We start from the raw sequence: 16,161 nt of genomic DNA, 5'->3' as shown, positions 1-16,161 counted from the left end.
CTGAGTAATTAGCTCTGCCCAGTTCTGGTTTAGCATCTCTCTATTGTCCGTGCTGCCAAAGGAGACATCCTGCATCCGTGAACAGTCGCACCACTCGCTTGCAGGTTGCCAAATTCAAAATTCCACCTGCAGACAAAGCTCGCCGTCGCCTCAGAAGAGGCAGGCACGCAGATTTGAAGGCAAAGCCTGGTCTTGAGCATGTCACTGCGATAAAGCCACTTCAAGCCTGGAGAGGGTTCTGGCCCCACAGCATCTCCCACCTGACCCGCAGGCTGCGTCGAAGGCGTGCTGACACCTTCTCCCAGCGCAGCCGAGGGAGCGTACGGCACCGGCAGCGCAGCAGGACACCGCCGTGCCGGGGTAGGAGGAAGGAAAGGTTCCTGTCAAGTTTTCTTTACAGCTTATGTTCTCTAGCATTTGAAAAAACCATTGCAACTCAAGTCATCTGGCATGCATACGAATGACAAATACGCTTCAGAGGCAATAAATTAGCAGTTTCAAGGCTTTACTTCCCCTCACGGACTAATTGCCAGAGATTATAGTATATTATGAGAGAGCAATGATACTAATGCCTAAATATGCTTCAGTGATTATAGAGCTATCCTCAATAACCAAGCTGTTTAAATGTCAATGCAAGAAAGCTCTTTATTATGAGATTAAATACGATTTTGAAGCAATGCAATAGGAACTTCCCAGGCATCGTGCCTGCAATAATACTGTCTTGGAGCAATATATATTGAACAAACTGTGCTTTTTCAAAAATGTGTACAGTAAAGGGTACCAAAATATTTTTGTGCTGCAAACTTGCATTCCTGATCAGAAAGAGGATCTTGGCATCTTCGTATTCTGCATTTGTCACTAACATGCTGCTGCCTTCATTCTTTCCTCCACTTTATATTAATACCTGTGTATCACCACTGTATAGAGAAGATAAATTCTTGGTTTCTGTTAGTGTAAGTGCGGAATCAAACCTCAAAGCCCTTTTCTTCTTTTTAAAAAATCTCTTAAGTACCACTGTCTTGTACAGATGCTTTTGTCAGTCCTACCCCGCATGCCTACACAAACCTGTTTATACCCAGCACTGTGAGAACCCCTGGAAACTAGATGGAAGCTCCAAGTTCCAGGTTCAGCTATTGACATGAGGGACAGAACAAAAGTGTCTTTAAGCCATGACTCCACTTCCCCAGTTCTGGAGAAGACAGTTGGTGATCATGAGCTGAGACGTGGATTTGAAGCGGGAGGAGGCTAAAAAGGCTCCAGCATCCCACTCATATCAGACTCCCACGCCATGGATCTTGTCACACAGCTGTGCAGCCTTCCCCTATAGGTGACATCAGTATGTGTCCTTGCAGAATAATGCAACATTTTTCCAAGAAAACCCTGAACACTGCCATGGTTGCTGATGGCAGGACGTGGCTGCTCTGCTGTCCAGACCAAACGTGCCATTCCCCTCCCGTTGTTTCCAAACCTACCTGGTATGATGTCCACCACGTTTCATAAATGCAAATTGAAAGAGCTACAAAATGGTCAAGGATCACATCTCATATTCCCTAGTCTTGGGAGATATGTATTCGTCTCATTCTGAAGTTGCAGCTTAAAACAATAGAGGGTAAGAGCCTCACCTAGGAGGCTGGGCATTTTATTTGGCTGATAAATGTCAGCCGAAGCTCTAAAAATATAGGGATCATCTTTGAATCTGAAGCTAGATTTCTAGCAAACTCAGTAATTATAACTAATAATTACTATAATAGTACAGAAAACATATAGATAGACCTGTGGGGACAGACCATGTAAAACTAAGGCCAGAAACTACAGAAGGACAACTGCTAATGAAGTTGTGGTGGAATTCTCTCTTGAAAATAATTTTTTTTCTTTAGGAAGTATTGTTTCTTAAACATAGCCTGCAGATCTCTTCCATGGTGCACTTCTGAAGTAAAGAGATGCTTCATGTATGGATGACCAGGGAACTTACTACCAAGAGTTCCACGATGCCCCGCTATAGCCAGACTGGACACGTGGATCCACATCCTAATACTTTCTGCTGCAACCTGGCAACCATTAATTCTGAATTTTTGTTGTTACATCTTGGCTGATTTCTTCAACCTTTTTATATCTCATCTATAATATGTAATGCTTGTTTACCTCAGAATGTCTGAAGCTCTTTCTGATGCTCAGGTGAAAGACACCTGCCACCTGCCACATATGCTCAGAAAAGAAATAAATTGCTCTATGATTTATAACATTTTAAAAGAGCTTAATCCATTAAAATCACAGTGTGACTGACAAGGAACATGCTGAAAGGCCATGAGAATTCTTTTTCTGTTCTTCCAGGCAGACAATGATCTGACATCTTTTTTGTCATGTCTTGACTTAGAATATATGATGGGAAACCGTGTCTTTATCCTTATAACAGTAATAAACCTACAATACTGCTGTTAAGTCAATAACCAGAAGTAATAAGCTGACACTGCTCAAAGGAGAATTACGTGGACTTAGAACAGGGAAAAATTACCTGCATTTGGCCACTTTTATGCAAACATTATTTGAAAACAGATTAAAATCCTCTTTCATTTTTTGCAAGCACCTTACGAAATGCGCCTTTACTCGCAGCTCTCACTTACCATATATCCCGGCGCGCACACGCACTGCCCCGTGATGCTGTCACAGTCTGCGCCGTTCTGGCAGGGGCAGGTCAGCTGGCAGCCCTCGCCGTAGTACCCCGGGGGACAGGTTTCGTTGCAGTAGAGTCCAGCCCAGCCAGCTTTGCAGCTGCATTCCCCAGACAGTGGATGGCAACTAATGAAGAGAGACAGACATTAATGAGATGTGGGCATGAAAGTCGAATGCAGTCCGTAACCAGCAGTAGAACGTTTTAAATGCAATGCCAGACTGAGAACATAACAAACCTGAAAACTGTTCAGGATGGTGGACATGAGCAGCCATTTAAGCCAGGAAATGAAGAGGGACTATGGTGCTAAATACCAGCCTGGCATGTCCCTTCCAAACATCTGCGCACAGGTGATTTTACACCTTCGAAGTTTATGCTTTTCCATTCTGAAATCAAAGTGACTTGGGCTACTGATATCAACCACATCAGGGTTAAGCCACAAAATATCGTATGGCATAGATGTGCCATACTATTTGTCTGGAATACAGTCAGTTAAAGATATTCAGGGTGGGGAGAAATTCCAATGGACAGAGGAATGCAATCAAGAGAGTGGTGAAGATAAACCTGAGTGCTGTGGCACAAATATTCTATTCTATTCTATTCTATTCTATTCTATTCTATTCCATTCCATTCCATTCCATTCCATTCCATTCCATTCCATTCCATTCCATTCCATTCCAGTTTGTGTTTTAAAAGTGACTGCTACTTCAGCATAACTTTTAGGAGGGAGAGGTAGAAAGTGCTTGGGAAGGGAAAAACCTCCTTGGAAAAAGACTTTTGCAGGGAATATGCAGCCATAGTGGCCAGAACCACCTGAAGCCTTGGGATTTTTTCAGGGCAGGAGTCAACAGGAGCCCTGGGTCTAAATCTCAGCTGTACAGGGAAATGAGTCGCGTTCCTTTATGCTGAATACCAAGCATTGCTGCCCAACATCAATCCTCTGTCTTTCATTTCTATCCAGACAACTCTACGCTGTTGTGAGAGCACGCAGAGAGAAGTATAAAGAAGAATCAAGCCCAAAAGAGCGGACAATGCCTGGTCCTTCTTCATCTGGGCAGTGGAAGACTTACCCCTTTGTCCCTCCTGCTTAGGAAACAGTTTATCTTTATTCACTACTTTCTCTCCTACGAACAGCAAGAGCATCTCCTTGGTTTCCTCAGGGCACTAACGCCCCAGAGCAGGAGAGCCACGCTGGGGCTGGGGCACGAGGGGACGGCTGGAGATGTGTTACATCCTGCTTTGAAGAGATGGGGGTTCCTGGGGGATGGGATGGGAGAGCACAGGGGGATGACCAGTCTGGGGAGATGAGGTGGCCAGTGAGAGGGTGGGAAAGAGAGAAAAGGGGATGGAGAAGAAATCGGATCTATGGAAAAGGACCCAACACTGTCCGAGGCCAGCTGGGAGCGTAAGGCTCCACCTGAGAGCAAAACGTGCTCTGGGGGTCTCTGCACCACAAGATTGTACAGAATAGCACTGTCTAGCCCTCAGTGAGAAAGATGAGAAATAATATTACTACAAATCAGATTTTGTCTATTATTCCCGGAACCAGAAAGAATAGAGCTCTGCAAGATAGCACCTCTCTATGGACCTGTCTCCTGTTTTTTTGCCTCATAGAAACTATTTATTTTCCTTTACGATTATTTATTGCTATAGTTTAATATCACAGACATGACTGAATGGGTTTCTTTGCACCTATAAAATTAATATTGTATCTGTTAATATTCAAGGTAACCTCATAAAATGTAATTTCCAAGTATGTTTGGCAATTACCGGTAGGAGAGGTTAGTCACAAACCGTTGTGACTAAGAATGATCAAATTTTGTGAGTGTCATATGTTTCATCATAAATAGTGTTTTACTGACTAATTAAAACAATTCATCAGCTTAACAAACTACCAGCCATGAAATTCTTCTGACAAAGCAGTCCCTGAAATTACGGTTGTTCACAAAGCACCTCTTAACATTCAGATGGAAATAATAAAAGCTCGTTTTTTCCCCCTCTGTGTCTATTAATCATTACCTAATAGGAGCAGAAAGCTAAACATTAAAGAAATATTTTAAAGTGGCTTTTTTGTCTCTCTGTTTTCACTGCTTCTGCACATATCATACAGTTCCATGAGAACTGCATCTGTTGCCTAAATTAAATCTTTCAAACGTAATATATGATCATGGCAGCTTGAATCAGTCTATGACAATTCAATTGAAAATACTATACCCAGTAAGAATTTCTGCTCCAAGGTTGGCTCCTTCATCAAAACTAACAGCTTTTTAAAATGGGATGCAGACTATATATTAAGGACTAAAAATCATCCTAACATGCACTGAAATAAGAAGCAAGAACCAAAGAGGCTTTGCAGAAGGGAATGCGGGAGACGGGGGCTTGGACGCCAAAGCAAGGTCCAGCAGAAGGTTAAGATCATATTCTGCCCCCAAAGCCTTTTTCCACTCTTCTTCTACATTTCATTATCAGCCTGAGCATATCAGAGGTTTGTTTTTCTCCTAGGTCAAGCACTTGTAGGCTCCTAGCGCTTTGAAATACTGACCTTCTGCTGTTGTACAGAGCGCTGGTACTGCAGGATTGGAAAAAATCCTCCACTTTAAATTCCAGAGGTACGGTACCCATAACAATAGCTCTGGCTAGGCAGCAACAGCTGCTGAAAAGACTACAGAGCAAGGGAAGGAAAACTTCTCCTTCATAGTAGCAGAATAAATCTTTCCAAGGCTTTTGGCAAGCTGAACATTAACACATACCATGTTACGGTAGCATGACAAGCAAAAGGACCTCAAACCTACGTCGCTGGTCTGAAATGAGGCTGCAGGCTGCGTCTGGCCAGGGGACACAGGACATGTCTCAGACACAAATACAATGCCCTGAACCACAAACACTTGTTTGACAATGAAGGTGCCCTGATTCAGTGTTAACTCAAAGATGGCTGCAAGTTAAGAAAAATTCAGAAGACAGCTGTTCCTTTCCCAACCGTGCCAGTGAATCTTGGCCCTGTAACGTCCTCTGCATTCATCCTTCCCATCTGTACAATGATGCCTGCCTTCCTTCCTCTGGAAACCCTTTTAAGGTCTGCAGCTGATATCACTAAATAGTACTAACTTTTTATTATTAATTGCTTTTTTCTATTCTCACATGTATGAACTATTCCAGTAATTAAAGTCATCAGAGTTACACACTAAATATCTTTCAGCTCATGGTATAGAAATAGTATACATATGTATGTATGTGTCAGTTGGGAATGCTTCTCTCTTACTATATTGGTATTCTGTAAAATTTCATTCTGTTTAAACTATGTACCTAGAGATGCAGCTATGGCTAGGAAACCCCTCTGTCATCCAGCCAACTTGCCCAGAGAAGCTGTGGGTGCCCCGTCCCTGGAGGGGTTCAAGGCCAGGCTGGATGAGGCTTTGGGCACCCTGGGCTGGTGGGAGGGGTCCCTGCCCATGGCAGGGGGTGGCACTGGGTGGGCTTTAAGGTCCCTTCCAACCCAAACCATGTTGGGATTCTGTGATCTCTGTATCAAGACTATCCAGTGAACTAAATGCTAGCTGCACTCAGGTTGAAAAGTTTGAGGCATACAATGGCAAAGATGTTAAGGCGAAGATGAGGAAGCAGAGCCAGCAGTGTGAATTTCTGGTATCATTCCTCCCTTCTGAATGTACCCTTCAAGGTCCTGAGCCTATGTAACATGCTGCCAGCGTGGGGTGCAGCATGTGTAAGACACTTCTCCGTGCCATCAATAAACAGAAATTAAGGAACACAAACAGTTCCTCTGGAGAAGGATCCCTGAGTGGACGGGTAAGAGAACGTGAAAGGATCCCAGCAGGCAAACCCACCAACCTCTGCTTTCCAGCCGCTGGCTGCGAGCAGGAAGGGAACCTGACACTCTCGAAGGCGTTTGACAGTGTTACACACGAGTATTTTGCATCGAACCTTAACAACTTTTATTTTTTCAAATCTCTCGCATAACAGGAAGGAACAGTGTAGAAAACTCAGAGTGAATGCAAGCAGCCAAGTGTTCCTCTGGCACCAGGACAAGCAGAGGTGGGAGCTGGAAGCTGTCCACAGCACACAACATGGCATGAGAAGGAAATTGTTCCATGGCTCTCACTGCGGTTTGGAAGCTACTGTAGGCTCCCTGGCTTTTGAGCCACATTTACAGCAATAAAAGATTTTTTTTTAAAGTTACTAGCTGAACTGAAAACCAGAAAGTTTTTTTTGACCTTTAAATTTTTGAAGCTTCTACTTTTGAGGAAATCTGAGGAAACCAGGTAATTTAACTTTCTTAAGGCAAATTGGGCAAAGAAACACTTTAAACAGCACAGTCTGTTCCAAATTCTGAATTTGTTCTCCACACATTTTTCAGCCAAAACAACCTCTTCCCAGTGAATTTCCTCACTTTCTGTTTATACACTAGCACCAGTCATCTCATCTTAATTAACAGCAGCCCTAAGCCTTATTTAACACTACTTTCTGGCTTTTGGTGCCCACACTACATTCAGTCTCCTGTACTAAAATGCCCTCTTGCTTTTACAGAAGTAGCCACAATGAGACTGTAGGGCCAGAACTTCAGCCCAGAACGTCTTCAAAGCCAGTCTCATTCAAGTGCACTATTGGTTTCGGTCAAAGCAAAACTTCACGTAAGGTCCATGGAGTTTGGTCCTTCCCAACTTTTCAGTTTTCAGTTGAGGCAAGAATTAGAGCCTCTGGGGATCTGTCCATTGCATTAGACTGTCACAGTGGGGACGTGTCAAGGCTTAAGAGGCCTCTGACCTGGGAAAGAATCACTACAGGCATATGGCTCCACACCAGCGGTCAAGGAAGGTGGGCTGCTGAGACCATCCCAGCTATTCATTTTCCCCTCTGCTTTTCAGCAGAGCAAGCCAGGATTATGCCTTTCTGACCATTGTAGACTGTCTCAACGTGGGCTTTTTGCATGGGGGAGTTTTTTACAGGTGCATCGTTCCCTGCGGAAGGACAGCCCAAGCCATCAGCACATTCTCAATTACCTAACTCTGGGGTTGTGCAGGAGTCCCGTACAAAGTGCCTTTCAGCGTGCTTTGATGCAGAAATTATTGGATGATGTTCTTCAGCCGTTACTATGCAGGAGGTTAGACTAGATGATCACACTGGCCTCTCCAGACATTAAAATAGACAGAACAATGAAAATAGAAAAACTGATTGTGTATTTCTAAATGTTCCTCCCCAACCCGCTCCTCAAAGCCCCCAGAACTTTCTGTTCCAGTCTGCTCTCCCATAACCAGATCAAATGAGTCAAAACCGCTGACAGACATAAGCAAGCTTCCCTCACCTTCCTTCGAGTGTTTAGATAATTATCCTACACACTTAAGCAGTGTAACAAGTAGCCAACAGTTTAAACTGCTTCTGGGAAAATAGATGGCTGTCAGTAAATGAATCACTTTGGAAGACCACAGTTCCAGTAACGATAAAAATTCATAGGGGAGGAAGGGGAGGAGGTGGGTGGGAAGAGAAGTACTCTGTATGGGACTGGTTAAACAATCGGTAAAAAGATTAGTTCAGAATATGGAGTGCCTTTGGAGAAGGTCGGAGAAGGTAATTTTCCATCAACTCTGACACTCCTTGGCTCAGAAACTGACAGCACTCCGAGGAGCTCACTGCAAAGTGGAAAGCTGAAATACCAGGGACGAATGAAAGAACATTGACACATCTCCAGCCTGCTGCTACCTCTTTGTTCCATGAGCAGCGATAAGATGGAGGGAAAAGGGAGATTTTATCAATGGAGAGACTAGACTCATTTATTAAGAAGCGGAGATATCATCTGAGCAGAAGATGATGCAAGTGAAGCTGATGGAGCAGTGATGGGAGGGAAGGTGTAAAATATATCTGTCAGACAGCAACCAGGTGCAGGTGAGGTGAATGACCACAGGCCTAGAAAAGAGCTGTGAGAGGACTCAATCCTCCACCTTCTGAGCTCTCTCAAACTTGAGACCTCACCTTTCTCCACAGCAGGATGGTGTTGGTCTGTTCTTTCAGGATGGACGTGCTGGCAAACCCCCAGAGCATCCCCAGGTGGTTCCTGGAGTAACTCAGGATGACCTCCTGCACCCTCAAACCCACAATCTTCCCCCACTTCAAAGACTCTTAATGAATTGAGCAGTTAGCCGAGAAACGGCAGCCAAGCTCAGCCTTGCCTGTGGCCCACAGTCCTTCCACCCTATTTACACTTTCTGGGAAAACGGGCCACGAACAGGTCTCTGCAGGCTGGGAGAGGGGTGAAAACACCTCGTGTCAGCTGCTGCCCAGGAGAATATTCTCACCCTCCAGTACAGATGAAGAGCAGCTTTCACCGAGGAGCACTTTGCCTCGTCTTCACCGCAGGCTGAAGCCGTGCACCCTGGCAGAGCAGTGTGACATGCAGGAATTTATACCCCAGCGTGAGACCCGCTCTGTCTCAGTACAACACAACACTAACCTTTGGTGTATAGCGCTCAGCTCAGTTATTTTTTGCAATGATTTTATGATACACAAAATAACCAGAAGTGACAGAAGTCTGTTGTACAGAGCTACCTTCGAGGTGTCAAACTCTTTGGATCCTCGCTGTCGAACCCAGCAGAGCCAGAGCTATCTTTCTGTCCAGGACTCGGATCATCAGAACTACAAGACTTTTAAATAATCCACTGTGAGCTCTCACTTTCAGTTCCGCAAAGCCTTACCGCTCACAGCTGAACTTGAATTCACAAGATCACCTGTTTATTTCCAAGACTGAGACAAACAGCATCTATCTGAAGCACACAGATTTGCCTGAAGTGTTTGTGTGTTTGTGTGTGCACGCACACAAATGAGGCAGCATGGCTTGCATACGTAATTGAGGGGAGTGTTTCTATTTTAGCAGGCTGCAAGATTGCAAGGGAGGTTTGTCATCATCAACAAGACAGTCAGGTCCCTACCTGTCTGGTTTGAATTTGAAGAATGTCCCTACCAAGGGCATATTTGCTTGGGCATCAATTATCCCCACCTCCCTCCGAGGGCTGCACAATCCCAAACTGGCTGTGAATGCTTAACAGCAATGGGCAGAAAAGGAGGAAATCCAGTGGGAGCTGAGGGGCTCAGCATCTCGCAGGCATGGTAGGGAAATGTGGGCACTCAGTCCATCAGAATAGCTGAGGCCAGGGTGTAACAACAGGATAAGAGGGAAGAGTCTTAAATTTTTCCTTTTTTCAGGGTTTGGAAAACTTATTCAAGCCCACAACGGGAAAGTAAATTCAACCTATCTCATGCTAGGTGCTCAACGCTGTTTGTGGCTCTCTCAGTAATGAGAACCTCAAGAATTAGATCCTAAAAAAAGTGAAAGAGAATAAAACACCAAAACCTGACCTTGTAAGTGAGGCTTATTCCATTTTAGGTATATTTCCCTAATGTTTATTTTCCTGAATATTTCACCATACACACACTGAATGAAGAGCAAAACCAGGCACACATGAGAAGTCTATCTTGACAATGTCGACTTCCTTACAGTTCCACAGACTGACTTGGGGATATTGATTTCAGTCTATTTATACACCTGCCTCAAGTGTTTTCAACAAGGTAATTTGCCACGAGACATAAACTGAAGCAAATTAGTTTTCATCTTGAAAGTCCCCTTGCTGCCTATAGATTTAACAGGAAAACCCATGTCATAAGAGACAAAATGATGGATTTGAGTAAATATATCTACATTTCTTCAACTTCGGTGGGTTATTATACATACATGTGGGCATCACATGATAGTTCTTATGCCTAAAAGATTGCAGTTACGGGGTAAGGCCATATGTCAGATTGTTTCAGCTTTTAGCAGAACTGTTTAAAGACTTCACAGATACACGCTCAGTAGCTGGCTGGACTGAGGCTTACAGTTCCAAACATGAGGTCATTTAAACCAAAGGTTTCAAACCAGAGGAACTGTCTGTGTTCTTCATTAAAACTCGAGAAAAAGGGAGTAGGAGTAGTTAATTCATTTTTTTTCCCAGTGCTTTTATTTGGCCAGTATATAATACGATGTACATACCTGAGAGTGTTGGTAGTATCGCAAGGACATCTCTTGTTGCATTTGAGCCCATAAAACCCTTCTGGACACATTCTTTCTTGGCAATAAATCCCTTTAAATCCAGGGTCACACATACATGCTCCATTTACATGATAACACTTGGCACCGTTTTGGCAGTCACATCTCTGTGTGCACTGAAAGCCGTAGGTCCCAACAGGACACTCTTCTTGACACCTGCAATGAAATATGGGAGACAGGATCCATCACATGCTATAGTCGAGTCTGCTTATGACTTCTACACGGGAATGTTTTTGTTAATGAATTAAGTACAAACTCATTGCTCATTTATTAAGGTAATATACTGTGAACTGATGATATCATTGTGGGGATGGGATATCTTGGGCATGTAAATGACTGTTAACTGGAAGTGCATTCATCTCTCTCCAATTATATCCTGCAAAATTTACATTACCTAATATTACCTTAGTTAACAAAGTGCATTCTTGTTTCCTGGACCTTCACAATTCCATTCATCATCCATAAGAAATTGATACAGAATAAGATACTTTATAAAAAATCCTCAACTGTTTGCTTTGTCTTTATTAATAAAGATTGTACACCTTCTTCAAAAGCATGCAGTCCTCTTAGTGTTAATGAGGGTTGGAAGGAAATGTGGTCTATTAAATAACATTGAGTAAAGTGTTCTCCAGCAATGTACAGTTTTATTTTCCCTTTATGCTGTCACTGCACCAGCTTTATACCAACTAGGAGAAAATATACTCCTTTGTCTTTTGTGTGTGTTCTGAGTAACTAAAGCTCAAAGTTGCTTTTCATCTCTTATTCCAGGGATGCTCAGTAGTCTAAAATCTCAAGACAAATTACTTTCACACTCCTCAGTGTAGTATCTTCTCCAAAATTGCCAACATTTTTAATACTTGCTACACATAAAAATGGAGCCTGCGAACACTATACACAGATTGTTTTAAATTGCACCTTCCTTTCACTGGTAAAATATTTCCCTACTGGATACATTACGAAATCTGCCAAAAAGTCTGTTTCATTGTCCTACACAACCAGTTTAAGTGTTCATAACATTTCCTACTTTGAAAAACTCAAAGAAGGTCCTAAAGAAAGCAACTGATTCTGTGCTTGACATAATTCAGTGGTTTCAGAATTCTGCAATGAGTCAGTACTACAGTTTAGGTGATCCGCCATGAAATACAGTTATGCCTATTCCGTTAATAAAAAAAGAAAACATCCAGAAAAGCCCAATTCCCTTATCACACTGATGCCAGATATTGGAAATTGCCTATCAGCATTAATTTAATCCTGAGCATCGATTAAAGTGTACACTGCAAACTCAGTGGGTAGAGGCAATTGTTAAACGCTGTTCTGCAGGTCACTTCCCAGCTGGCAGGTGAGAGTTAACAGAATGAGCAGCAATAAAAGATTACTGTGCGATGCAAGCCAGGCAAAACTGCACTGAACACAGCCAGTATATTAGAAGAGCATCACTTGTGCAGCTTCAGATTATCACGTTTTACTGAAAATAAATGACCAACGCAAAAGACCTGGCTAGTGATTGAATTGCAGCACCAACACAGTTCCTAGTTACGCAATCCAAGTTCAGGAGTTCGTACAAGACCCAGAGAGAGAGGAGCCTGCAACCAACACAAAAGGAAGGAGCCCCAAGAATCACCCACGGTCCTGGCTGCCAGCCCTGCTGCTCTCGGGGTGGTTCAGCTGCAAAGGAATAACCAGCAAAGAACGGGCAACAGCAGGGCTGAAACACTCAGAGCAATGAAATGCAGTGAAGAAGATATTTAGACGTCTTGTGTCTCCGTTGCTGTGTGCAGCTGTACTAGTTAGCAGGAGAGCACTGTACTCCACGAGATGAATACTTCGTCAATAGTGCACTATATCATTCTGTATTTATAGAAGATGAAGCATTACCTAGCAGGGAGAAAAGCATCTGGAAATGAAATATTGACGACCTAATCCATTTACATAATTAGCCTTTTCCTACTAACAATTTAACCAACTTATTTATTTGGAGATCAAGCAGCTACCGCTAATGAATTTTATACAAAGAATACTAATAATGACTCCTCTGGAACATAAGATAGGAATTAGCTTTCTACTTAAACATCTTTCCTTTGCAACATATCAATCTAATGCGTCCATAGCACCATTAACAACCAGATACATTGTTCAATTAAATTACAAAATGAGCTGCTAAGCCCTAGTTATGTTTCTTGTTTAATTTACATTGCTTTCTGCCTGTCTGGGGAGATTCCTATTATAATACCCACTGAACTTTAATATGTACTATAATTATTTGGGTTGGGATAGGATAATACGGTTGGCACCTGTAGAATTAATGGAAGCAATTTCACAAAATATTAAACGTAAGACAGCCTGCTCAACAGATGAACCTAGTACATACATCTACATTTTTTTCCAGATATTTTTTTTTTCATGGAATAATGCTTTAAAGTTTTTTAGGCTTTTCTGTTTGCTTGTTTTGAAGCAGTGATCACATTCATGTAGCAAAGACAAATATTAAAACCCATCCAAAATACACTAACCTGCAGATTGTCATTCTGTCGATGAAAGATAGGGATACAAACACAACAGCAAGAGAATGTCTGTTCATATTGTTATAACAAGTGTGGTATTTATTCTGCTGAGATTCAATCTTTAGGTTTAATGGCAATATGGAAAACAAAGCTAAAACAGTATGTTCACTTTTCCTGTCAGCCACTGAATTCTCAGACATCCCATCCTCAGCTTCCAACTGTGCTTCTGCTATTATTCCTTTCCAGTTTGCAAAACACACATTTACGCGCCATATCCAGTCACCGCAGCAGAGCACAAAGCTGCCTGCAGTTATTAGCAGCGCTTGCCAATTTCCCAGATATTTAGTGCAGTGCCACTTCCCAGAAAACAGGTAGGGAACAAAGTGTGGCAATTACACTTATGTAGACCTTTATGACCACTTCATCCTCACAAATATTTATCTAACTCTTCGTTATTATCTTCTGCACGCGACGATGAACTGTGGTACTATATAGTTAAAAAGATGACAGTAGATAAAGTGTGCTTACATTATTATTGTTGTTATTCACAATAACTGCTATTATTAAGAATATTTTCTGGTGCCTTGTAAAATTTTAAAGAAAACACTGTTTTGTTGGGCAGCAGCATTCTCCTGCTGTACTTGCAACGATACTGTAACGCTGCAACAGCTGCGTGAGATCCAGAAAGTAAAGCAGCCTTTAAGCTAAAACAGCGCTGACTAATGTGTCCCATCGTCCATGCTGTATGAACACACAACCAAGGAAAGCAATTTAGACTTTTTAAAGACCTTGTGCCTGCTCCTGCCCTCGCTGAAATCAATGGGCAGTCTACCATTAGCCAGCTGTCGTTAGCAGCACGGGAAGGGCACGCGCGCCTGTGCAGAACGAACCACTCCAGGCAAGGCGCTGTCCCAGCCCAGGCGAGAGGCAGAGCTCCGGTGGAATATATCTGCTTCTCTTACTGAGGGCTGAGAAAGGCTGATAGAGAAACATCTTTTAACTTTCTGAGAACCCATTTGAAAGGTGGGAATTTCTAGGCTAATAGTTTTTCCCTGCTGCTAGAAAAGCTTTCCAAACTGCCTGTTTACCTGACTTTCTCCTGTTCTTATTCATCCTCCCACACTCCCGCGTTTCTGCTCTTCCACCTCTCCCTTCAGCATCTGTCTTTAGTTCCCTGCTGCAGGAGGGGCAGGCGAGCCACTCCTAAGGGTTTTGCTCAGGCGCAGGTCCAAAGCGAGACCTTCTCTTGGATTCTTTTCCACCTCTTCCAGCTGATCATGCCTTACTTTCTCTCTCCCTGCTTCCATCTTCCCAAGCCACATCTCTTTGGAGTCCAAATCTCTCTCACTTTGCTCCAAGTAGAGATCTGAAGAGCCCACACTCCCTTTGCTCAAGGACAATTCTTGTGAACTCCCGCCCAGCTAGCTAGAGCTAATAAAAAAAGGTAAGACACAGGAGGAAGGCCTTTAGCATAGCATACCCTCGTGAGCTGTGCCCACGGTCTCTGGGAACCCTGGTGTCACAGTCCAGTCCCTAAAGCTTGTTTAGCTGCAGCTTCCCCACCATCCTCAGCCCTGCCGGCAGGATTAGCTGCAGGGCTGAGCCGGTGTGTGTTACAATCCCACCTTGACTTTGCTGTGTTGTCATTTTGCTAAGCCCATGACACCTTTGTAAAACAATATTATCATCTTCCCTGGTCGATTTATGGGTGAAGGCTCTCATTTATAAATTTTGAGGATTTATCACCTTTTGCTGGTGTCTGAGATGGATCAGCGCTGCAGCAGCACAGAAGGGCTGAAGGAAACATTAAACCGCTGCATTGCCTGCTCTTAAGGATATTAATTTGTACAAATACAGTTCATTTACATATCTTGTAAACATGTAATGCTCTCTATTAAATTTATCACTGCAAATATCTAAATTAAATGTAATCCATTAAATTTTAAAAGTTATATTAAAAAACCTGTAAATGGAGAGCATTGCCAATAAAAATTAATAACATTGCCACATTTAGAATGCTTCAACTGCTTCAGAAGGATGAATCTAATTGAAGTAATAGAAACATAACGCCATTTTTCAGAGTAAGATTGTCCTAGGAGGATATAAATTGCCAATCCGTGGTTAAAACCATGGCTTTGGGGTTTTGATTTTTTACCTGTCTCCTATATAGCCAGCTGTACAGACGCATTTTCCTGTCACAGGATCACAGTGTCCTCCGTTGTGGCATGGACAGTCCTGGCTGCAGTTAATTCCAAATGTTCCAGGAGGACACGGCTGTGCACACACCAGTCCCTGGTAACATTACAGAAAGAGCAATATTTCAGTCAACATTCCTAATGCAACAAATTTCTATACATAGCTTGGATATTTTTTCTCTTTCTAAAACTAGATCTAAGTGTCACTGATAATTCTCTTCCTTCTGGCATCTGCCAGCGCTTTGCCTAAGCCATGGAGGAGGCAGGATGGGAACATGAGACTGGGCACAGCTGCAGAAAGCCACCAGTGATGACACAGAAGCAACCCAACTCTCCACACCAGCAGTGCAGCAGCCTTTTGGCCAGAAGAAGTGATTTTGCAATGGAAAATCTGACTAATCCCTGAACCCTGGCTGGATACATTATCCAATATCCTCCCAGCTCCTTATCCCCAGCCTTGGAGACGTATCTCAATCCCTGACCTGCCTCAACTCCACATCTTGATGGCCACCTCCTTCCCCCATTTCATGCTCCCAGCCCTCTGCTCTCCTGCCTCTTTATTCCAGTCCACCCAAAATCCTTGTTGCAGACTTTAGTCCTTTTCTCCATCCGGACCCAAATCCCCATGTCTGAGTTGTTTCCTCCTTCCTTTCCCTGCTTAACCATCCCTGAAAATAAAGAAAAGCCAGCCTGTCATTCTTGGTTGTG

The 16,161-nt window shown here is 43.1% G+C and overlaps 1 protein-coding gene across 1 annotated transcript in view; it reads right to left on the bottom strand.

Moving 5' to 3' along the window:
- LOC104469960 (multiple epidermal growth factor-like domains protein 11) overlaps positions 1-16,161 on the bottom strand; it is a gene marked incomplete at its 3' end in the record, with an annotated part of 75,594 nt that overhangs the window by 52,296 nt on the left and 7,137 nt on the right. The window contains exons 4-6 of the mRNA XM_010084709.1: positions 15,414-15,550; positions 10,701-10,913; positions 2,622-2,796 (exon numbers count right to left, since the gene is read on the bottom strand). Coding sequence (XP_010083011.1) covers positions 2,622-2,796; positions 10,701-10,913; positions 15,414-15,550 — 525 coding nt within the window. The remainder of the gene's footprint in view (positions 1-2,621; positions 2,797-10,700; positions 10,914-15,413; positions 15,551-16,161) is intronic.

Source organism: Pterocles gutturalis, unplaced genomic scaffold (genome assembly GCF_000699245.1).
Source record: "Pterocles gutturalis isolate BGI_N339 unplaced genomic scaffold, ASM69924v1 scaffold8440, whole genome shotgun sequence".
NCBI classification, from domain to species: Eukaryota; Metazoa; Chordata; class Aves; order Pterocliformes; family Pteroclidae; genus Pterocles; species Pterocles gutturalis.
The sequence above is the reverse complement of the archived record's forward strand: the minus strand, read 5'-3'. Positions and strand labels throughout refer to the sequence as shown.